Here is a 26,414-nt window from a genome sequence, read left to right as displayed (position 1 = left end):
GCTTGTCTAGTCAGCTCCACACTCATGTAAGCTAACTATTTATTTAAAAAAAAAAAAATACCTTAATATATATATCTCCTACTGGATGAACCATGACTGATACCATGGTTGAACCATGACTGATACAAATACCATGTCCATACAACAAATGATACTCTAATCTTTCCCAAAATTGCTTAATGAATAAAAACTTCCCAATTTATTAAGACCAAATAGCATTAAGACTAAATAGATTATTGCCAAAAAACATATTAATGCTTCAAACCCTTTCTAGAAAAATTAAGTGATAAATGAAGACATGCAGAGATGGAAAAAAATGGACAGTATAAGTCTCAAACAGAAAGCCATATTGCATAGGAGAGCTTTTTTTTTTTTTTTTTTTTTTTTTGAGAAAGAATCTCACTCTGTCACCAAAGACAGAATACAGTGGTACAATCATAGGTGACTGCAGTCTCCAACTCCTGAGCTCAAGTGATTGTCTCACCTCAGTCTTAAAAGTAGCTGGGACTACAGGTAAGCAGCTGGGACTATACATGCATGCCACCATGCCTGGTTTTTTGTTTTTTTTTTTAAAGAAACACAGTCTCACTATGTTGCACCGGCTGGTCTTGAGCTCCTGGCCCCAAGTGATCTTCCTGCCTCAGCCTCCTAAAGTGCTGAGATTACAAGTATGAGCCACTGCACAAGGCTGCACAATATATCTTAATAAAAGGTTTAGTAACTCACTAATCGCTAATTAGCAATTATCTTTAATAGAAGGTATTTACAAAGGTGTAGAAATCATTTACCTATATGTTCTTCTAATCCAAGATCTAATACATCACATCACCATTATAGACATATAGATTATAAAAAGAATTCTGTATTACATATTACTTATTCAACAGAAATGACAACTACAGTAAGATCAGTAATTACCTCACAGACAGAATGATTTTACAGCTAGTGTCATGTTGTAAATACAGTATTTCAGACTGAATTAAACCATAAAACACATACTCAGATGGTAAATCCAAACATCAGAGATGTATACAGTAAAAAAAAAGTGAAAGACCTATGAGAAACAGTTACAGTAGAAGAATGGGAAGGTAATGTACAAAACTAACTTAATTTTTTTCTCTTCACAATACAACATAAAAGATTTATTCAACTGCATAAGATTATTAAAAAGGTCTACTAAAATCTTCCAGTGTTATCAAAATACAAGCATGACTGCTAGTTTAAATAGATGAAATATCAGAGAAAAGAACTGTGTACTTTCTGTTCTAGTCTGTTCACTGACTTTTATTTTATTATTATACTTTACATTCTAGGGTACATGTACACAACGTGCAGGTTACATATGTATACATGTGCCATGTTGGTGTGCTGCACCCACTAACTCGTCATTTACATTAGGTATATCTCCTAACGCCAACCCTCCCCACTCCCCGCACCCCACGACAGGCCCCGGTGTGTGAAGTTCCAAAAGGTGACACCCTGCTCATATCAGAGTGCCTTTGAGACAAATTTTTTAAAAGAATCAAATATGTTTGGAGATATAATTCCATTTCCTCTGTTTATATTCTCAACTACTCAAATGAATGAGGTAGATAAATATAAGCTATATCTAAAGCAGTAGATATGCTATCATATTTTAGACCACACCTGACTACATAAACAAAAGTGTACAACTGAACACTTCATCGTATATGTGCACAAACAGATATTGCAAAGAAAATATATTCTTTTTTAATCTGTCCAGCACCATGCTTTACAGAAAGAAAAATAAAGTTTCTAGTATTTTTTCACATAATATTCTATTAATTCAACCAAAACTTATAATGTGCTAGTACAAAAAAAGGGTTTAGTGGAATAGACAAACTACTCTAGAAATTTCAAGCAAAAGCTTTAAGTTAGGGAAATTCTTGATTACAAAATCATAATTGAAAGTGCTGGAGGACCAAAAGTTGAGTCAGGAGAGTGAGGCGCGGGATCAGCAGCTCTCCATTTACTCTCCCACCGAAGTGATCCAGAACCAGAAAGGAGCTGGTGCCTCCCTTCCCAGGGTCAGGAAATGCATGGTTTAATTCAGTGGAATATCTGTTTCATGCATCGAAATCTAGGCCAGTGAGTCTTCACCTTAAGAATAGACTACTCTGAGAATCTAAAAGAAGTTATGAACTTCTCTCCTAGGTAAGTCTATATACTTATACGTGCATGACTTCTGTACTTAACTTGAGGGATCTCATAGGATGCTATTTCAAAGTTTTATTCAAGAGGATACAAATATAAACAAGACAGCTTCCCAATCCTAAAGCTCACATTCTAGAAAAGATACATAGACAAACTTTTATATCACATTAAAGATTTGGAATATTAAAATAAAAGTACAGTGAAGAAAAGGATTACATCATATTTAAAAAAAAAAAAAAGACTTCACAAAACTAATGATCCTAAGGTAAGCTTAATATATGACACAGAACTTCCAAGAGAGAGGAAAGGTAAGAAAAAGAGGAAAATGAGTATTTAAACTGCACCATATCAGGCATATATACACATTCAATCTTTAATAGTATATATTATCATTTTAATCATATATACACATAATTGTATATATGAATGTATCTGTATATATGTTATATAATATGTATGCATGTATATGTGCATATTCACACTTGATTTTCACAATACTTTTTTTAAGTAGATATTATTACTATTTTACAAATAAGGAAACAGGTACTTGAAAGGCTTATTAAGTTGACCAAGGTTACATAGCTGTTAATGGTGAAGCCAGGATTCATATCCAAGTCTGTATAATTCTTACTAGGACTTTCCAGGCAAAGAGAACAGCATATTAAAAGCTACAGAGTCATGAAACCACAGGATGTGTTTAGGGAACAGCAAGTACTTCAATATAATTGAAAAGTAAAGAGCTCAAAAGGAACATGATGATTACAGACACTCCAGTCCTAACTATACTGAATAAACAAAAAGACTTGAGAAAGACTTATACAGGTAGTTATCTGGCTTATGCTCCTAGATGAACAGTTACTTTTATTAAGTGAGAAAAGAAATAATAGTTCAAGTGTGAAACAGTAAAAGGGGAGATACGTTTTAGAGATGTTGACTTTAAGTTACATATCAAGGCAGGAAGGCTTCAAAGAAGGGTCAAGAATGAAGGCATAAATTTGGGTATCTTCAATTAAAAGATTTCATCAAAGAGAAAATACAAAAGGGTCAAGCACAAAACCCTAAAAACAATTGTTAAAAGGAAGGGAGAGAGAAGATAAGTAAAGAAGTCAAAAGGGAAGATCATAGTAGTAGGAAAGAACCAGGGGTATAAAGTGTCATGACTGACAACAGAAAAGAGACTAGCTAACAGCATAAAATGCCACAGATGAAACTAAACAGTAATTAATGAAAAAGAAAGGTCACTTCAAAATTTGGGATTAGGCAGGCTAGAGGACTGACAGAAAAGCTCAGCAGAGAAAGAGACTTTTGAACTGGGCTATGAAGGAAAAGTGTGATCTGAACATGCAGAGATGGAGAAAACGTTTTAGCTGAATAGCACAACTAGAAGAAAGAACCAGAGGTAGGAATAAATAGCAAATATGTGCCGGGAAGTACAAGTAATTTTCAGTTTTACTGCGCCACTAGTATGACAAGGGTAACAGTGAATGAAAGTCTACAGAGTCTGGCTACTACCAGATCATAATGGCCCTTGAAAGAGAGACAAAAGAACTTAGGGTGGTTCTAAACTAACTACTATGTAAAGAGGACTATATAAAAATTATTTTGGAAACCATGTATAGAATGAATTACAAGGCAAAGAAACCAGTTAAATTAGTGTTATAACAGTCCAGATGAGATGTTAAATCTGACCTACTTGATCAAAGTGAAAAAAAGGAGGAAGGCTGATGCAAGAAATAGAAAAAATTTGACTACAGGTTGAGTACTCCTTACTCAAAATGCTTGATACCAGAGATTTTCAGATTTCAGAATATTTACCATCCCAAATTTGACAACCCCAAATCCAAAATTCCCTAATAAGCATTTCCTTTCAGCATCATGTAAGTTTTGGATTTTGTAGCATTTCACAGTTTGGATTTTTGGATTTGGGATGTTCAACCTATAATAGTACTTAACAAATGCAGTTGTATTCAGTTTTTGCTAAAAGTTAAATAATTGAATTAGCTAAAAGGCAATATAAGTTTAAAATAAAGAGCATCTGATATACCAAAATTTTATTATCCTCATTAAAGAAAAAACTCAAACTGTAATTTAAAGTAGTATCTATAGAACTCATGATGAGTATGAGAAATTCCCTTTGTGACAGTGTCATTTATAAATCTCTAAAATGTTCAATATTATGAAGAAGGTCAGTTTTGGGTGTATTCTTATAAAACGATATTTGAACACAGGCTTTTTCAGTTCTAAGATATTTGTTAATTTTAATGTCTAGTCTACGTGATCTTACAGAGAAATATTTAACATTACTTACCAAACTTGTAAATATATCACTGTAAGTTATAAGCTTATGAAACATGGCTTCAATTAGCCTTTAGGAAAACTGATAGCATATCTCTGAAATTTCACTTCCTGTAAGTCTTAGCGGGTAAGTAAAACATAATTAAAAATTTAAAATCTAATACAAAAAGCTGAAATTTCTCTAAATTACACATATAACTGTATATAAACCTTTAAAAATATACATATAATTTTCAACAGATGAACACAGGGTTTATATCACGGATCCTGTTACATTAGATTTTTTTGTGAGCCTACAAAAAATCTTAACTAATATTTACAATGGGCAAAACAATAAACAGTTTTTCTAAAGTAAATGACCAGTTAAATTTCTATACTCTCAAACATAAAAAAATCACTGTCCTGTTATGAAAATGAAAAATCATTTGCTCCAAGACCTTGAAAGGCTGATTCAGACTCAAGAACCTAACAGTACACAGCAATCTGAGTAAGTCATAAATTACAATCTACCCCTCAGCCAAGATCTTTATCAATTTATAAGTTACACAGGGAACTGCACACTGTATATGATAGAAATAGGAAAATGTGAAACATTTTCCACCATTCATATAATTTATATCCTTCCCATTAAGAGAAATAAAATAGTTATTTTCATCATGCACTTGTGAAGTATGATTGCCAATTTATTTAACTTTATTATAAGAGATTCTAGAAAACAAATATATCTCTTTGGTTTACACCCAGTGAATCCAAAATGACATCAGGTTTAAGTTATAAACAGTATTATCATGACCAATAATAATTCCCTTTCTTTCTAAAGAAACATCACTCAAAAATTCTGAGAATCATATATATTACATGATTATATATACACAAACATACACATACATACAATATTCAATTACATAAAGATGCCAAATGTCTTTAAAAATAATCAAGGAATATAAATTCACAAATTATTTACATAGGTCATGGATCTAAGAAAAAATAATTTTTATACAAGCACAATTGACATCATTTCTAAGTAGGCCATAAGCATAAATTACAATAATGATACAATACTCTGAAGTGCATTAAAGGCACAAATGTCTTAGCAGTAGAAACACACTAATATCAGATTCTAGTACATAAGATCCCCATATGCTTCCTTTTTCACATGAATAGTTTTTCACTTTTGAGAACATTACGGCATCAAATGGCAGAATATATTAATAAAGAGAGAAGCAGGAAGGAAAGAAAGAAAAAAAAAAAAGCTACTTAACTAACTAGAGTTCCAGAAGGAGAAAGAGAATGGAGCAACAACAACATGGGTAAAAACAATGGCCAAGAATTTTCAGAAGTAATAAAACTTCCCATAATTAATTTGTTGAGCTTTTTGGGCTTATTAAATCTAAAGATTCAATCCATACATGCGGAAGCCCAGTAAATTCTAATCAAAGAAAATAAGGTATCCTTACTTAGTACATCACAGTAAAACTATAGAACACCAATTACATAGCATTAAGTCATAAAGTGATTCAGAAAGAAAAGAGCAATTATCTTCAAGGGAACAACAACTAATGGAATCAACTAACTTCCCAAAAACAAGTATGGAAATCAGAAGATGGTGGAGTAATATCTACATTGTGCAGAGCAAAGAAATAAATGTCAATATAGAAACCAGAGGAATCTATCTAACAGGAATAAGCATTTTCAAACAAGCATAATACTGCTGATAATAATGTCTTGTGGTGTTATATATATAATATATACCTATACTTATATGTAATATATAGCGTATATATGTATTAAGTATGTATTTCATATGCATATATAATATTTATATATATACACATTTAAAATGCTACACAACAGCATAATAACAAAATAGTAAATTAATACATTTCAAATGTTCCATATTCTTTGTATTTTTCAAGAGAAGGCTAAAGATACTAATTAGTTTCAGGTTTTAGTGAGTTAAGAATGCTTGTGAAAATTTCCAGGGATACCACCGAAAGAAAAGAAGCAGAGTACGTAACTTCCAAACTAATAACTTTCTCTGGCCAAAAACCAATCAAATTAGAAAACAATAACAATAAAAAGCAACCAAATTAGAAAACAATAACAATAAAAACAACCGAGAAAGCCCCACACTTGGAAATTAGCAAATACTTTTAAAAATAACTCAAGTATCACTTCATCTGAAAATTGTAATTTAAAAATAAAATTGGCAAGATACAGTTAAAGCAGTAATCAGAGGGAAAATTATAGCCTGGAATACTTCTGTCTGAAAATAAAGGTTAAAAGTAATAAGATAAGCATAAAAAATTTTTAAAAATTAGGAAAAATACAATAAACACAATAAAATAGACAATAGAAAATAATGATCATAAAGAGAAATTAATCAGAAAACAAATATAAAATTGAGAGTGTAGCTACACTGCCAAAAGTTAACACTTGAAAACATGCTGTTTCCCTCTGTCTCTGCTGTAATGCTTTGGGTAAGCCCTTCCTCCCTTACCATCATAGGCATTTGCCTTGCTAATCCTGATCTGGACTCAAACACTTCTGTATCTGATATTCTTCCTAGCTATAATGCAGTACCTACCTCACTCTCTCTATCCCTTTATTATACACTATTCTGGCACTCCATACCTCCCCTTAAAAGTGTATCCTAGTCATAATTAAACATCTGAACAATTATTTAATTTCTGTGTACCTTAATAGTTTGCAAACGCCATGAAGGCACACATCTTGTCTTGTTCGTTCCCGATTGTCTCCCCTGTGCTTGATATACAATAATTTGTTGAATGGGGGAGAAATCAAACAATAGAAGGTTGAAAGCAAACAGTATTACCTCCTAATGTCAAGCAGGATCATAACCAATGAGAATCTAGTTTTTCTTTTAAAAAATTAGAAGTAAATTTCACAAATTTAATCAAACACATTCCACTGAAGCAAAATACTTGTGTTTAGATTAATAAGACCAAGAGTTGAAATTGCTTTAAGGTTGCTCCTTTAGGAACCTAATGAATTGGTGAGTAAATGTTTATTCGCATGTTTAATGAACAATTCTATCAGCAAATGTTTCCTTGAAATAAAAAAAATTAACATTGTGAACCTTTTAAGGGATGGAGGAAGAAAAGTAACAGTTGATTTACATAACTAAAGCATTTCTTAATAACCAAATTGTGTGTAATATTTTATTACAGTATTTTGTCAACTTTGTATTGTCAGCCACATTGAATTAAAATTTCCACCAAACCAGCTAAATCACCTTTTATCCACTTTTCTATGACCTCAGACTTGACAGATACAAAATGATCAAACTCTTCATATCTTTAGCAAACTTTCTATAGGATTAAGTTTAAGTAAGAACTTCCCTATTGATTCACAGTTCCAAAGTATATCTCTAAACATCTTTGTGTTCTAAGTACTTCAGAGGCAGTCTCTGTGATTTATTCTAAAATTACCTGGGAAGGTCCATTAACTAAAACAATCTATCTGAGGAGGTCCACAATAAAACTAGCCTTTAACACATTCACTCCAAAAAAACAAATCTAGAAGATTTTCCATTTTAATTTCAATGAAGGAAATTTTCATTAATGAATTATTATTATTTAAATTAAATTATTAAATCATTATTAAAATGATTATCACCTCAGCAATGCTTTAATAAGAAAAAAATTAATGCATACTAGCTGCAAGCCAATATAACCATTTTGATACAAAAACCAGAACTGGGACTAAATAAAACTGTGATTAGGCACAATAGCAATACCCAAATCATGGAGGATTTTATTACTGCAATTCGTTTGTAAAATTTATTCAGGCTATTCCTAACAACAGGTACAAATCTTTAGTACCCAATACAGAAATTACAACAAAATATTCAGAGGAATATCATAAGTCAAAATTACAACCTCCAAAATTATAATCAAATCATGTTTTACTGATATTCAGGAATCCACAACAAATGAAAAAATAAATTCTAAGCATTTCTACACTTTAAAATCAAATGTCATAAACAGGCAACATCTACTGATCATTCACTGTGTCCCAGCCCTCTCTGGTGCCACTTAAAATAACGGAGTCATGGGTAGCAGGGCGGGTGGAGGGGACCAGACAGTGAGAGTGGATGCAGGAAAAAAAAGCTGCACCAGTCATCTAGGAAAGACATGATGGTGGCTTTGACTGAGATAGTGACCAGGGAAGTGGAGAGAACTGAAAAGATCCCACTTTGAATGAACTCAGAAACTACAGAAATTGCTGATGGGTGGGCTATGGAATAGATAATCACAAGGAGAGAATGGGCACAAAAAGGTGTTGGAAGATTCCAGAATCTCAAGAAATCATGGTACCCTCCCACTCCCCCACACCCCCTGCCACAAAGAGGAAGTACCACAAATACAGAAGAGAATACCATCAAGAATTAGAGACACCGTTTAAGAAGCTCAAATGCCCAACCTTTACAAAGAGGAAGGAAGTACATGAAAACTCAACCTGAGTAAGTACAAAGTATAAGTTCATTTAAAATACACATTAGAAACAACAGTATTCATTAGGGGCATCAGTACAGAGACATCAAGCCAAGTGTGCATAGGGCATATCTGCCAGAACCTCTGGTTATACTGGCCCTGTAAGTCTCATGTTCCTGTGAGTCCCTCAACCCTGCATGGCCACTTGAAAATTCATACAGCAGAAGTATTTACTGTTTCCAGCTACAGCTAGGCCGAAGAGTCCAATACAAGAATCTCAGGGGTAAAGGGAGGGAGGAAGTGAGTGATGGAGGTTATTCTGTTTGATTCAGGTCCAGTCTTAGTCTGTGACCTCCACACCAGACACCTGAGGTCAGATTCAAAAATTTTTCTTAGTCTCATATTGCACTATTCATCCACAGTAGATTTTAGATGAAATCTACTCTCTCCTCCCTTCCCCATGCCATCCCTACTGAGTAAACAGGATGACAACTTCTACCCTTTGAAGATTCAGACATGGGGCTTGCTCTGAAGCAGTCCTGGGTATAGCTCTGTGGCCAAAATAATGGAGTTCTCATTCTAATGAACAAGAGGAATTCCAGAACCCAAGGGGAGACTGATATTCTAAGACTTCACAGATTCTGTGAAAATGTGGTGTTATCGAATCTAACATTATAGAACAGTCTGTCAGTTTAAGGCTTCCTATTGATCTCTTAAAGGTACTCTGAGGACAGTATAGATGATCATGAGATTCTTCCATGTTGTCATATGTAGCTATAGTTTGTTAATTTTCCAGATGTATGGTGTTCTATTATATAAATATAATCCAGCCGGGCAGGGTGGCTCACACCTGTAATCCTGGCACTTTGGGAGGCCGAGGTGGGCAGATCATGAGATCAGGAGATGGAGACCATCCTGTTTGACACAGTGAAACCCTGTCTCTACTAAAACTACAAAACATTAGCCAGGCATGGTGGCACACACCTGTAGTCCCAGCTACTCAGGAGGCTGAGGCAGGAAAATCTCTTGAATCTGGGAGGTAGAGGTTGCAGTGAGCCAAGATTGTGCCAGTGCACTGCAGCCTGGGCAACAGAGCGAGACTCTGTCTCAAAAAATAATAATTATTATTATCTTTATATAAGAATATATTATATATTACATGTAAATATATAATATAGTATAAATATATTATTATTATTATATATAACCCAAAATATTAAACTTTCTACTTCTGACGAATATTTGAGTTGTTTCTAGTTTGAGGCTATTATAAACAATGTTGCAATAAATGTTATTTTACACATTTAAAAAACACAACCATTTCAACAACCATGCTACTATGAATTTGCCCATGGTTAGCTAAAGAAGACTTTCTTTTTCAATGTACTCATAAAATTATCACCTTCAACGTGGCCAACATTTTCTTATGTAAGACCTTAGGTAATATGACCTCAAACATAAAATCTGACACTGTTCAGAGTTAAACAGCATGTTTTGTTCTATGTTTATATTAGTAAAATTAGTAAGTAAACTGTTAATTTTAAATAATCTTTCAAGTCACAGAAACAATATACATTATCATGCTAATTAAAATAGTTTTGCTGAAAATACAAGAATATTCACTACAGGTCTGTTTGTAATAGCAAGAATTAAAGTAAAAATAGTTACATTAGTAATAGTAATCCATGAAAAAGAGTACTATGCAACCACTAAAAATGAATTTGGAAAATCTGTAAGTACTTCTACAGAAAGTTCTCCAAATTATTGTGGGAAAAAAAGCAGGGAGTATTACTATGTATATATAATACACTGTCATCCCTATTAAAAAAAATAGACACCACACAATTGCACATGCCTAGAAGATATTCGGATGGTTAAAAAAGAATTTATAAAACTAGTTGCATCAGAAGTGAGACTAGAGAACTAAGATAAAAAGAAAAATTTTCACTGTCTATCTTTCGCATTATTTCCCTTTTCTTTCATACTCTCATACTATATATATGTATGTATGTGTCTGTCTCTCAAAAACAATAAAAAGTATCTTTTCTGAGGCCAAAAAATGTAATTCAAGATGGACAGCTGATTAGAATTGTATACATTGGTGTAAGAATGGTAGGCAATGATTCCTACTGTTACTGAGCCAAATAGAATCTAAGTTTTGTTTTATTTCCGGTGTTTTTTTTTGGTGGGGGGGGGCAAACTTAGGATTATAATGATAAAGAGTCAGAGCACTATCTTCATATTACAGAAAAAATATTCATTCCCCAACCTTCATTTTTTAGCAGTATCAGAAAATCCCTATAGCACTATTTTTAAACTATTTTACTTTTCTCTAAATATATCCTAAAATATCCTAAAATGCACACTACAGTCTTTAAAAAGCAAATTCAGATTCAGATAGAAAAGATAAAGGTACCATAAAATACTGTAAGAAAAAGCAATGTGAACAGTAATTCATTGTTAAAAGATACCGAAAAAGACAAAGTTTCTCTTAAGAATTACAGTTCTTCACATTAATATTTGTGTTCTGTTTTTAGAACCACTGTCATTTATTAGACTAGTATTGTCAGTTATACCACACAGTTAAACCAAGCACCATAATTCACCGAGTAAAAGCTACTCATATTACAGATAACGACCATAAAATAAAATAATAAACTGAGAATTCAAAATCTCACAGAATTATTTAGATATCATCTAGTCCTTCAATTTATAGATTTGCTAATTGAGATTCACAGAAGTTACATAGTTAGCTGAAGGCAAAGACAGAACTCCTCACTCCACAACAGGGATATTTGACTCTAACCCACACTATAATAAACCTAATTTTCAGAAGTATAGCAAATAACACTGTATACTTCCTATAATATGCATTAATAAAAACATGAACTGCAATAAATTACTGAAAATTCACATCAAGACTAGTATCTATATGTACAGTAATAATTCACAGCTTTATAGAAGCTATCATCTTAGGCATCATTTTTAAAAACTGGCTCCAGAGTAAAAGAAGGTGAGTTAATAACCTCGGAGTTAAACAGAAAATACAAGATGTAGCAAAAAGAAGTTATGTGACAATTTTCTATTCAAATAATCTTTGTAAAGACACTATGAAATTATTAGACTTCAATAGAAATCTGGTTTATGTCCTGACAAAAATGTCTAATGTAGATACAAAGACAGATGGAAAGTTTTTAAGCATTACCTATATCGCCTATTATAATGCATGTATGTGACTATGTAATAAGTCACCTTCAAATTTTACCTCAAATATAAATCAGACAAATGAATTTGATTAACATTGATTATTACTATGTACAAACTACAGATTAATCTGAAGAAAAATACTGAAACAATTTTTCCTCAAACAAAAATTTGTGGACTCAGGTTCTGAGCTCTCATAGATGTGTAACACAGATTCTACTGGAAAAACAGGGTTAGTAAGGAGAGTAACGTGATATTAACAAAATGACCGATTTGTTGTCCTAGGTTTTCCTGGACAGAATGGAGAATGGAAAAATTGAACCATGAAATCAAAAAGGCATCTGTCTTGCAGGTTTCTCTCTGCCAATGTCTTGAGAAAAATGTTTGAACTTTCCTGTTGGCTTTGTATGCAAATAGCTCCAGATGCAAAGTGAACCACATCTAAGTTATTTGGTTCAACATCTGCTGGTCCAATTCCCATTATTCCTTCTAAAGGGTCAGCTTGTGACAGACAGTTTAGTTTGCCCTCTATATAAGCTGTTTGGAAGGAGCTAATTTGGATTAAAGTATCTATCTGGATAGCTTGTTTTTTCCCTTTGATGGTCAATGCATTCTAATGCGGTCTGTGTAGTGCTACAAGGAACTTAGAAACATATTAGAAAGGACACTATTCAAGGTTTTGCCTCCCACCTCGCCTTCTAGACAATTTATATTTATACAGTTAAACATAAAAAGTGAACAGTTCTTTGCCTCTAAAACAGCACCACCCACATTGTACACAATGGCAACATGACAACACTTTCTGACATAATATTCTTTTCATGTAGCTGCTATCAAATATTTGAACTTAAAGTTACTGATGAAAGTGTTTGCCAATATTAACAACACATTTCATGAAACATCCTGTCCTTCTAGATGACAGCTTTTATATGACATCACTGAAAATGAAATAAGGTGCACAGCACATGGCATTTGGTGTCTGAAACATAGTACATTTTCAAACGTATGCTAAGTGAGTGAATGAATGAACAAATGAACAAACAAACCAAAGAATTAATTTAAATAAACTCCATGGATTCTGAAACTTTGAGTCTGTTACAATGAGAAAATAAAATAAAAAACATGTAGTAATACCAAACTAAGACTAACAGTTCTTAGAAATTGCAAGATCAAGTCATGATATAGTCCTTTCAAATCAGTACAGTTGAGAATTTACATTGGAGAGGGAAAAGGAAGAAATCAGAATATACACACACACACAAACATATACATATATATACATGTACCTATATTATTATACACATATATACATAGATATTTGTATATAAGAAGATAGCCATTCATTTTGAAAAGTCTCTGCTCTTATTAGTTTACTAAAAAGTAGAGCATTACTAGCCTTATGAACATTTATAAAAGACAGTTACTTGAAAATAATTTCTTTTAAAAGAGATTTCTTAGCCAAAAAAATTTACTAATTTTTTAAAAAAATACAGTGCCATGAGTAGCCAACTCAAAAACTTTCTTATGTTAGATGCTCTGCAAAGTTGGAAATGATTTTTCTTTGGAAAAAAATGTTTAGAAAAATAAGTTAGAAAAAAAGAAGGCAAAAGAACTATATACTACTCTTATTCCTTCTAGATCTGTAATATATTAAACTAAAATTTAGTCTAGTCTCTATTGTTACCTACTGGCATACAGCAGGACCAAGTAAGAGATGAGAAAAGGTCACCAAAACAGCTCTTCTTTCTTTCAGAAAATCTGTGACTGCTCTTGTTAATCATGATTTCCAGGTCATATGTTTGCATTGAGAATGACGAGGAAAGTTAATTGAGCACCAAAAAAAAAAAAAAAAAAAAAAGGTTCTTAGCTGCCTTTGAGTAATTAGCCAAGATTTCTGAGATTAACATATTTTTGAAGGCAAGTTTGGTTTTGCCTTCTTTCAACTTATGATAGAAAGACTAATTATCCCCAAAGAATTAAAAATAAGAAGAGTTAACAAAGTAAATCTTCTCTACTCAGTAAGAAATGATTACTAAACATTGTTTATTAAAAAGGCACAGTGCTATGCTAGACACCTAGGATTCAACAGGTTTATTAAAACACAGTCACTGCCCTCCAAATCTCAGACTAACATAGACATAAAGAGATGGGAGTCATACTGATCAAGTATTTTAAAAATACAAATTAGACACCCATGTTTATAGCAGCATTATTTACAATAGTCAAAGGTAGAAGCAACCCAGTGTCCATCAACAAATGAACAGAGAAACAAAATGGAATATTATTCAGGCTTAAAAAGGAAGTAAATTCTGATACATGCTACCACATGGGTGAACCTTGAGAACATTATTCTAAGTAAAATAAGCCTGTTACAAAATGACAAATACTGTATGATTCTACTTTATGAAGTATCTAGAATAGTCAAATTCATAGAAAATAGGATCGCAGTCGCCAGGGGCCGAGGGGAGAGGGCAATGGGGAGTTGTTTGGTAGATACAGTTTCAGTTTTACATATACAATACTGAACTGTATAGTTAAAAATAGTTAAGACGGCAAATTTTATGTTATATTTGTTTTACTACAAATTTTAAAAATACAAATTACCATATGCTAAGGACCAAACAACTGGTACAGAAATAAAAGAATGGTAAACTCAGAAGGAGCAGCAGTTAATGAGATGCAAAACAAAATCAGTGACAGCTCCACACGTTTTCTTGAAAGAAAAGTAAGACTCAAGTAAGTGGATGGAAGATGAGGTAACTAATACAATCAGGAGCAATGACAAAAATATAGGAACAGACCATGGGAACACTATGTGGACCACAGTTTGGCTTACAGGCTTCAAGCGGAATAGCATGGAAGGCAATGTGGAGGGTTAGGCTATGAAATAGAGAGGAAAATGCTTAAAGAAAGGCAATTCTCCTTGGATAGCTTTCACTAAAATAAAGTAATAATTTATACATGTTTATGGAGAGTAAATGAAATAGGAAAAGAGCTTGATAATTTCATATTCATTCATCTCTTACATTCTCCAATTTCTATGATAACAAGGGTGTAAAGACACATTTTACAGGTTAAATACTATAACTTAAGGAGATACAGGCCTAGAGATAATACTTCGTACAAAGCATCAGCATGCACATTTCATTTATTCTTACTGACAATTCATTAATTTCATCATCAACATTGCCTATAAGCTAGCATTTTAAGAGTTCACTATGTAAATAATGCTAATATACAGTAAGATGCCTGTCTTCAGGTACCTCAACCTATTGACAGAACTGCAGGCTATACAGACACTTTAAGAAATACATTAATTATCCCAGTTGCTATCACAAAATCCTCCTCCACCTACTTGCCTGTCCTGAAGCAGTAGAATCACGAGGCTCACCAAACCCACCTCACTCTTTATTTAACAAAATCCTTTATCCTAACCCCAAGAATGAAGACTTTTATTTTCCCCAAAAAACTTTAAAAATGTAAACCAAATGTTTCTTAGTTTTCTTCTTGGATTTTAAGCTGTGGTAAAGCTTGGTTAATCATCATCTCTTTTTAAAATATTTTCCATATGGATTATAGACAGCTAAGATCAAGGTAGGTGGGGAAAAAAAGGAGAAAATTACTCTTTTCTTAAACTGAAAAGAATCTGCCTTAGATCTCTTAAGGGTTCCTATCTTCTCAGGTCTTTACTGTGGAAATGATTACATTGTTATGCTAAGTAAGCTGTTCACATCACACTCACCTAAACAACTTCCAACTACCTGAATCAGAGGCAGACTTCTCCAGGCAGAGAAAGACAAACTAACAAAGGAAAAAGACAGCTTTGGTTGAGCAAACATGTACCATGTCTTTAACTTCAGCCCTTAGCCATGTTTCTTATTCTCCATTTTGCAAGTCACTGAGAAAATCCAGAAAGAGTTAATTCTTCAGATCTAATTTTTCAAAGGGAGTAAGAAAAAAAAGAGTGTGTGAGTGTGAGTGTGTGTGTATGCCAGATGACTTGTCCTTTAATTCCAGTTTCACGAAGGTTTGAGAATTTTACCCACTAATATACAGACATGCGCAGATGTGACATATAATGTTCACTCCTAGAGAACAGGAGTTAATTTGCTCATAATATACAATTCTTTAGAACTTTGCCACCTTATTACTATAATAAAAGAGACTGCTTATGCTTTCATAAAAAGTAAAGAAATACAACTTGCCTTAAACTTCCAGTCTACTAAAATCATTCCTCAAAAGCCACTTATGACCATCTATGGTTTTTTTCTCAGCCTCCAATCTCATTGACCTCTCTAATGACTTTGGCACCAGTGCCCATAGCTTCTTTGAAATTTTCTACTTCCAGTTTCTGTGTTGCAGCACTAGCCCAAAATCCCCTTACTTCTCAGACCTCTTTTACTTCCTCCTATTCCCCACCTTAGAACATCCAAATTAATCTACTGAACCTTATTCTATCTATGTACTGCTCCTCCCAGCAATCTCCTACAGCTTTAAGTGTCATTATCAACAGGAAAACTCCTAAACCAAGATTTCCAGCCCTAACCTTTCTTCTGAGTTTCAGGTCCCTTAAATATATTATACATGTCTAACATTAATTCATTAAGGCCCATCTGTCCCAAACCAAGTCTCAAATTCTCTATTTCTGTTCATGGTAACACCATTCTTTCAGAATCAAGACATGAAACCTCAAAAATCAATTTTAACTCCTCCTTCACTGTCACATCCAGACAGTCCTGTGGATAACTCTTTCCAAAAAACCTGAGTTACTGGAAAAGAACTGAAATAGAATCTGAAAGAATACACGTCATCCCTAAACACAGTTATGTGTATCAAATGATAAAACTTTTTAAAACCATTCTGTCATCCACACAATGCAAAGAGTACAGTTGCTCTGCCTACTTTACAATAAACAAATGCAGGACAGCATACTAAAAGTCCTGAGCCACTATATAAATATAATCTACTATCCCAGCTCTCCCTATCCATTTCCAATGCCATACTAATCTGTTCATTCATTCAGTTGCTAATTCACTTACTCACTTTATTCTTTATTCATCCTACAAATATTTATTGAGAGCCAACTATAAGCCAGATACTATGCCCCATATTTAAGACATAACAACAGGACAAACAGACATAGTGGCTAACCCACAAAACTTGCTGTCCAACATGAAAGTTAGATAATAGGTGCATATAGACAACGGAAGGTTTGCTGGGAATGTGACCCAGAAAAAAAAATTAAAGCAAGAAATAATACTTTTAAAACACAGGAGTTAGTATCGTAAGGGAGTAGAAATGAACGCAATGAGAAGCAATAAAGACAATTCCCAGCAAAGGAAATAACACACAGCCCTCAAAGAAGAATGAGCATCCTAACAATGCCATCACCTTTCTCTCATTTGCACTTTTGTTCCATTTATCTTTCTCCCTTCAAAATCTTTCCTCATTCTCCCATATCTGCCTATGGAAATTATATGCACCCTTCAGAGACCAGATCAACTATATAAATATATATATATATATATATTTTTCTAGCTTCCAGGTTAGTACTTGACTCAGACCAGGTATGAAAATAAGAATTTGCTAAATAAATGGATGATAAAATCATCATTCTTACCAAATGACAAATCTATTTCATATTGCAAATATCCATTTGCCTACATTATCTACCCTTGAAGTAAAGGACTAGACTAAATTCCATACATCTCCATATCCCCATAGTGCCTAATGCATAATAAGCATTTGATTAATATTTTACAATAAACAACTGTAACATTTGAGGTCTAGGCAGAGCCGTTGAAGAAAAATACTTTCATCTTCTAACTTTAACAGATTTAATAGAAAACTCTGAAAGCTCAAAATATTCTTTTGACATAAATTAATATTAAACATGAGGTCTTCCAAGAAACATCTGTCAATAATGAATTTTTGTAATTAATTTTCAGAAGGCAATTTTAATTTTCAATACTTTTAAGTGATTTTATTGCAAACACACTTCTAAATTTAAATATGTTGGAGATGATAAATTATTTGTGGACTATAAAAAGGAGTCTTTAATGAACTGGACAACTTAAAAAAGTTATTGGGCACCTCACCTTCCAAAAACCAAGATAAATTGAAAAATGTAAATTGTATTTTAACTTCATTTAATGTTCCTGATATCATCTTTAGAATCAGGCCTCAACAAAATATGTTACATAATTCACAATTTGTTATTATAAAAACCTAAAGAGTAAATCTGGATCACTCCATTTTTCAGATCAGAGAAGGACAAGTAAAAAAGTGAGAAACAGGGTTTCAAAGAATAGCCAAAAATGTTACACGGGAAAAAAAAAAAAAACCTAATTCCTGGATACCAATACCTGTAGGAAAGGCAGCCCAAGGAATAGCAGGAGACGTTGTTTGAGTTTCACCATTTCCACCATCAAAAGTCTCCGCAGCCTACAAAACAAAGGCAAGATTATTTTAGAAGATGTGAAAAGCAGAAATGCTATTTAAGTGATCAAGCATTCCAGTTCTACAGGCATATCTTCTATAATACACCAGACACTTTCATATTCCCTCTAAATAATTGCTAAATAATTGCACGATAACTGCTACCACTCCTATCATGACTCGCCACCCCCAGTACCCATGCTTTATTATCTTCAAGTAAAAATTTTCCTTCCTTATTCAAATAACTCTACTGTTAGTCAATAAAATTTTTATTTTATATATCCTTAATCACATTTTCACTTGTAAACTTTATATTTAAGTATTTTAACTTACCACATTTAACCATCTATGTAGGAAAAATATTTGTCTTTAAAAATATATAGACACCAAATCCTTTTAATTAATTAGCACAAGACCCAATTAGAGATTAATTCAAAGACATAGGATTCATCTGTCTTGAATAATATACTACCTAGAGTTAATAGCATTCAATATTTAGAGAATTCCCAAAACTCAAGTTTTCAATTAACAAGCCGTCCTATTTTGTAACAATTACCGAATATTGAGTTTGTAGGTAAGAGCACAGAGTTTTCTGTCAGTTAGATGCCCAGCTCACAGCAAATTTTCTACTAAACATTAGAGCCAGAATTTCAGTTAGTATTCTCCATTGAGTTGCCAACGCCTTAATAAGAAGTTAAAAGGGGTAATCTGATACAGGAGCTAAGTGACACAGAATACAGTAGCTATTCTCTACAACTATGAAAAATGAACATATTTTATATAATCAACGGTAAAGACCTTCCCTATTTATACAGCAGGATGTGGAAAGAAAAAAAAAACCTAGTAACTACAATTAAATTGTAATATTGGTTAACCTGTACCTATGTAGTATTGAAAGGAATCAATTTGATGAATGTAACAAAGTGTAATACTGTTACTCTACAGAACACTATCCACTGTATTTTTTTCCTAAATAATACATGAAGTGTGGTTTAAATAAAGAAGACTATGCCAGACTGTAACCTTCAAATAACAACTTCCAAACAATAAACTAAGCCAGATGGTATCTGAAACATACATTTTCCTCAAGGCATTTTAACAAAAATAAATGTTACATTTCAGTAACATAAATAAGATTCAATCACTCAACAAAACCCAAAACATTAAGCAAAATCCAGAAAGCATACAAAAAGCAGTTTTAGATGAAACAGAGAAAACAGGCATGTCTATACTCCACATTGACTGATTTTAAAGATCAGCAAAAGAGAAGAAGATCCTAACAAAAACCTCACACCATTCTTTGATGAAATTCACAACACTGAATATATACTTAACATCTTATTTATCCTATTAAAGTCATTAATTACACTCCCTAGTTTTTATAATTCCCTTTTTACCAAATCCAAAGTAGGTAAAATTCTTAAAAAAAAAAAAAAAAAATCACAGCATTCACTTGATGGTAGTTCCAGGACTTGAGCTCAGGCCTCCTGACTCCTAATCCAGAGATTTTCCTGCAAGACTATACTGGCTCCATAAAAATAACTGGGTTATAAAATATTTCAATAAAATGAACACACACTGAAAAGGATTAAGGAAAAGACAGTGTTTCTTCAGCTAACAATTTCCACTTACAAAGTATCCATTCCTAACCTACTACAATAATCTAATAATACAAACATACTAATTAACTTTATAACCACCAAAAGGCTATGTACTTAATATACTAAATCAACTCATTACAGGTATAGCCATGCAAATATGTGACAAGATCTTTAGTACTCATCCGTCATCTCACAAGTATTTCCTAATAGAGATGTATCCCAGTAAAATCATCTGATGACAATTTTTTAAATCTTTCCTTTAGTGTTTAAACTGGTAGCACTTAATTACCTCAATTTAAACCATTCCTATGGGCAAGTCCAAATGTTCCATAATAATACATCAGTTTTAATTTTTAGAGAGTTTTTTTAATTTTTCTTGATTTCATCTTTTTACTCCAGAATTACATTAAAATGATCAAGGAAAGATCATGAATGCCAATGAAATATAATACATTTTCAAAATAGTTTACTCCATTGTAATCCCACCAAGTTAAAACAAACTAATGTAAATAACAGTGCATACCTCAAAACCACCAAAATCATCATCATCCATTCTTCAAGTGGCACCTGAAAAATATAAGATATTGAAACAAGCCCCCACACACACAGTCATTTATGTCAAAATACTCTCCAACTTAAAAGTATACATATTTATTTGTAAATTAAAATTATTTCTGTCTTGCATTTTTAACGCAAAAAAGAATTTGCAATTGGCTTTTACTTTTTGGCAAAATTAGCAATTTCTGTAACTTTTTCAGCAACCATGTATTTTGCCATTTTACGTTGAGATGCCAGGAGTGGAAAAATATTCTTTTACATTTTAATTTGCTTTTCCCAAATTGGCACTAGCGTTCAATTCAATAATGCTTCCTGCTTTTTGCATCTATTCCTCAGTTGTCTGGCAACATCAGCACAAACTCCAGCTAAGAACAGGACTGTGGTGATTTTTTGGAAATCTGTCCCACACCACAAAGGTTCTTCCCTCGGTTTCAGGGCCAACACTGATTTAGATTTTCAAAATTGATCAGCATTTTTGAGCTGTGGCCACAACTTTTGGATCATTTTGATATGTGTATTTTTAGATGAAACTGCTCTGCACTTTTGGAAAAATGTGGAGCAAGTTACTAGGCTGATCAAGATAAATCAAGTCATGTATTCATGGGAGATAAGGGAAGAGAAAAACACAAAAAAAATCCAGAATTCCTCTTTTCTTTACTCTTAACGTATGTAAGAGAGACAAGCACTCAAATAATATTTGCCTTTTTAGTCCTAAATGTGTATCACAAAAATGAACCGATAAAACCATTAGTATCACGGCTTTAAAAAAAAAAAAAAAAAAAGGAGCAGCAGCTTTATCAAACAAACCACGCAAGAACTAAAAAACCTGAAAAGGTGAAATTAGTAACCGAAAGTACACATTAAAATGAAAAATAAGTTCTCATATAGATTGTTTCTTAATTTACAATTTGGAACCTATAACTGTGAATCTATAGCTGCAAGTAATACTCTAGTCAATAATAATTGGTTTCTTTTTCTATCATTCAAAAGTGAACATATGACAAAATAATCTGTACAACAAACTCCCATGACAGGAGTCTGTCTTTGTAACAAACCTGCACGTGTACCCCTTAACCTAAAAGTTAATTTAAAAAAACAATGTTTTAAATTTAAAAGAAAACTTTAAGTGAACATACCCAAATGTTTAATTATAGTTTCCTTGACTCAGTAATACAAGATGGACTTGATTACAGGAAAACAATCCTTTCCCGCTTCTAAAATACAAATAGCTACACATATTAAACTATATGTTAAACAATAACCTTAAGGGCATTTTCTAAGGTCATTTGCTTTAAGTAGTCATCTATATCCGTGCTTTACCTTCTCGAAACTAGTGCTAACACCTTCAAAAACAAAATTCAAAAAACTGTCAAAGAAAAAAACAGTGAAAACATTAATTTCAAGGACTGTTTTGTTTTAATAAGCAAAGCAAATTATTATCACAGAAACTCAGTAGGTAATGACACTAAAAAATATATATTTAGACAGAAACATATTATAAATAGGAAAAGTATTAAATTAAGCAGAATATAATCATGGTATCATTACCATTACTCACAATCTTAGCAATCTGATGAAAATTTTTTATAAAATGTATTTCTCCAAAAATTAAAACTAAGCAGGTCATCCACATATAGCACTTAAAAAATATAAACCAGACTTTCAGAAACTTTTGATGATGCTTAGTTTGAAATGGAACTCACATTATGTTGTGTTGCAAGTGAACAGAAATCTGTATGTGGCTATATTTTTCATGAAGAAATTATGAAAGAAGAGTGATATGGACATTAAGAATTAACCAAGTTAAACTACAAACACCAACTTTCTCTTTCCCACATGTATGCCATGAATCTCAAGAAACAAAAAATCTTTAGCATCTACATATGCTATACTCAAATAGTATGGTTTCAAAAGAATGGAATTTTTAGAGTAATGCTTCTATGTGTTTTCTTAAGTCACTTCCCAATAAATTATTTGTAAGGTGACAGAAAATTTGAAAATAAAAATACCCACGTCTAACAATCATTTCAGCTTGTTTGACTGTGGTAATGAACCAAATACCGTCAGTTTCCTAAGTTCTGATTTAGCTCTGCAAAAGAACATACTAGTGACCACCGATATTTTCCAGACTCCAGCAATTTTTACATATTCAGTGGCTCACACCTGTAATCCCAGCACTTTGGAAGGCTGAGGTAGGCTGATCACCTGAGGCCAGCAGCAGTTCAAGACCAGCCTGGTCAACATGGTGAAACCCTGTCTCTACTAAAAATACAAAAAATTAGCCAGGCATGGTGGCACACGACTGTAATCCCAGGTACTTGGGGGACTGAGGCAGGAGAATTGCTTGAACCTGGGAGGTGGAGGTTGCAGTAAGCCGAGATCACGCCATTGCACTCCAGCCCAGGCAACAAAAGTGAAACTCCATCTTAAAAACAAACAAACAAAAAAGCAGATGATAGTCTTCCTTTTATTTTCAAAGAAATATTAATACATTTAAAAAAGCAAGTATGTCCCAAGTTTAACATATAATACTAGAAAAATATTTTTTAAAGCAATAATCTTTCTCCAAATAATTGAGACTTCAATTCCTGCAATAGTTTATTTCCAAGCATTTTAAATAGGAGAAAATTAATAGCATTGACTTGTAAAAACGAAATTCATAAAATACGAAAATCAACAGTTTTTAAAAGGAAATACACAAATGTGGGCTTTATGTATTTAGCTACTCCAATACCTTTAAAATATTTACTTTATCTAAAGTTCATTCCTATCAAGTGTTTTAGAATATTCTGGCATTTAACATTATAGCCCATTAAACTACAAATATTATAAGAATGTAGCAAGAGCAAATATATCTGACATCTAAGTTACAGAATCATAAGCCTGGCCAAAACATTAACAGATCACGTAATTCATTCTTTTGTGTCATGGCAGAAAGACAGGGGTATACTTCATTATGATTAGGAATCTACACTCAAAGTTTTCACAATATCAAGGTCTAACAATTCTCAGACTTCTTTACATCCAAGTTAAACCTTTTTGCCTTATTGTATTAATTGCCTACTTTGCTAGAGTCAATATTTAATACACTGCTGATATTCTAAAAATGTTTTACAAGAAAGACACACAAAAGGACAAAACATATACAGAATACACAATGTTATAAACTTTTATTCAGCAATTCTGTATCAGTTAAGGTCCTCAAAGAACTTACAGTCTGGTGTAGGGAGGAGGGCAGAGTGCAAGAAAAGCATGCAAATACAAATAACACGAGACGTAAAAAAGTCTTAAGAGAGAAGAAAAAATTTCTAAGGTAGGAAGAAAGATTTTCAGAAGATGATATATCTGGTTGGAAGCACCATTAAATGCCTAAGGTAGAATGAGACATTTGAGAAAGATCTGACAGAAAATGTCAAATGGCACATTAAAACACACATTTTATTCATCTTTACGGAAAGGTATCCCTGTAAGATAACAAAGATTTCTTTTGATTGTTGGCTTCTGCATAAAAACGAGGTCAAAGAGAATGTGAAATGAGAAAACTGCAAGAAATTTCAAAGCAAATACAAGGAAAATGAGTCGCTGGAAAAATGAGAATCACATTTATGAATACATAAGAGAATCCTCAAAAGACTCTGTTTGGGTGAGGGAGAAGGGACAAAATGGAGGAAGGTGAACAAGATGGCACAGTCCCGATTGCTTCCGGGTTCTTCATCACTACCTTTCCCGAGCGGGGAAAATACAGATCAACTGAGCATGCACCAGGTGACGTCAATCCGAAGAGATGGAAACTTACCTGGCCACGCCTATGGAGACGCCCCTATCACGCCCTTATCCCGCCCACTGCCCGCCCCCTTCCAGTACCAATGCATAAAAGTCCACCGCTGGCAGGAGCCGGTGTGACTTCTTCGGCCCCTCTTACTTGTGGACCAGAGAACCTCACCGGAGAGCGCCCGCATGACTTCCCTGGCCCCATACCTGAGGACCGAAGACCCTCACCCGAGAGTGTGTGCATATTTGCAATAAAAGGCTGCTGCTTTCTTATATACTTTGGCCTCATGTTTAATTATTTAGCTCTCCTAAATTAAATTAAATTAAGACAGGCTCAGCAATGGGCGGTACTGAAAGTTAGGTAAAAGTGAAACTCAAAATTAGGAGTCATAGGTATACGCTAAGACCCCTCCCAGAATCTGTAGCACAACTGGGTAACTTACAATTTATGACCACACCAGAAAACTGGAGGTTCATTCCCTGGACAGGGTAAAGCTGAGGGTCTCCAGGCAGGAAGATACCAACACAGGTGAACTAGGTGAAGTTATATCTTGGGGAGGGGAGAGGGTGGTTAAATATGTAGACCAGTAACTCCAGTCATCTTTCACTACTCAGCAACCAAAACAACAGCAGCTGGGCTGAAACCCCTTATCAGAAGAGCTGCAGATTCTTCTCTAATTAATCTAATCAACCCATGAAAAGGACCTTATCAGATGTTCCACAAAGAAACAGCTCACTCACAAAACACTACTTTGACAAACCCCACCGACAAGCACCAAATTTCCAATTAGCTTCTAATTTTAGTAACAGGCAGAACAGCGTAAAGGCTAAAAGAAGGGACTAGGGAGTTAAGATGGATGGATTCAAATTCCAGCTCTGCCACTTACTGTGTACACTGGGCATTTTACTTAAAATACTGTGTGCCTCAGTCTCCTCATCTATCAAAAATAATAATAGCTAACTCCTAAAGTCAGTACAAGGATTAAATATGTTAAAATATTTGAAGCACTTAGAACAGTATCTGATACATTCTAAGCATTATGTAAGTGCTTGCTACTTTATTAGTGCCTCACTCTTACATGTGAACAGACTATCAAGGACGACCAAAGAAATGAAGAAAGCATCTAATTAAAAGAAAAAAAAAAATAGAGACCAAACCATAAAAGAAAAATAGGATGAAATAAAGACTATCCAAGAAAGAAAAAAACAAAACCATAGTATCTTCAGAACGTTAACAACAGAAGATAGTTCATCCATGAATTAAGTATTCTTAATTCATGAATACTTACTGGATGCCCTAATTTCAGGGGAGAAGATGATTAAGATAGGAGTAAACAACAAGACTGAGGCCTTGGAAATAAAAAAATATATAACTGCAGAAATGAAAAACTGCAGGGTAGAAAATAAAATTAAGGAAATTTTCTTTTAAAAAAGTATAAGATAAAAAAATGGAAAGTCCGAGTAAAAACAAAGTTATAAGATCCAGCCTAGGATATGTAATATCTAATTATTAGGATTCTAGGAGTACTGGAAAGACAGAAAAGAGAAAACAAAAGCAAAGAAATCATCAACAAAATAATTCAGGAAAAATTTCTAAAACAAAAGGATATTATATCCAGTAGTGGGTATATCAAGTATCCAAGAGAAAAAAAGAACAAAAACCCACAGCAAGGCACAGTAGAGACAAAGTGAAGATCCTACAAGCTTCCAGAGGGAAAACAGGCTTCATTCAAAGGATCAATAACATAATGATCTCACACTTCACAACAGCATCATTGGAAGGTAAAAAAACAATGGAGCAATGCTTTTAAAATTCTGAAGGTAAATGATTTACAACATAGAATTCTATATTCGGCCAAATCAACATATAATTGAGGGAAGAATAAAGTCATGTTCACATCTGTAAAGTCTCAAA

General features: G+C 33.2%; 1 protein-coding gene across 12 annotated transcripts in view; it reads right to left on the bottom strand.

The window, feature by feature from the left end:
* Positions 1-26,414, bottom strand: part of CCDC91 (coiled-coil domain containing 91) — a 346,963-nt gene that overhangs the window by 274,470 nt on the left and 46,079 nt on the right. For 7 of the 12 annotated variants that reach the window (XM_030939611.1, XM_010379889.2, XM_010379895.2 and 4 more), the window contains 2 exons: positions 20,694-20,737; positions 18,497-18,575 (listed from right to left, as the gene is read on the bottom strand). The exons of 2 other annotated variants lie outside the window; for them this stretch is intronic. In XM_030939611.1, coding sequence (XP_030795471.1) covers positions 18,497-18,575; positions 20,694-20,723 — 109 coding nt within the window. In that variant the 5' untranslated portion in view covers positions 20,724-20,737. Of the gene's footprint in view, positions 1-18,496; positions 18,576-20,693; positions 20,738-23,078; positions 23,098-26,414 lie in introns of those variants that run through there. 3 more of the 12 variants (XM_010379893.2, XM_010379897.2, XM_030939613.1) reach the window with 2 other exon arrangements.

This window comes from Rhinopithecus roxellana, chromosome 10, assembly GCF_007565055.1.
Source record: "Rhinopithecus roxellana isolate Shanxi Qingling chromosome 10, ASM756505v1, whole genome shotgun sequence".
Taxonomy (NCBI): domain Eukaryota; kingdom Metazoa; phylum Chordata; class Mammalia; order Primates; family Cercopithecidae; genus Rhinopithecus; species Rhinopithecus roxellana.
The sequence above is the reverse complement of the archived record's forward strand: the minus strand, read 5'-3'. Positions and strand labels throughout refer to the sequence as shown.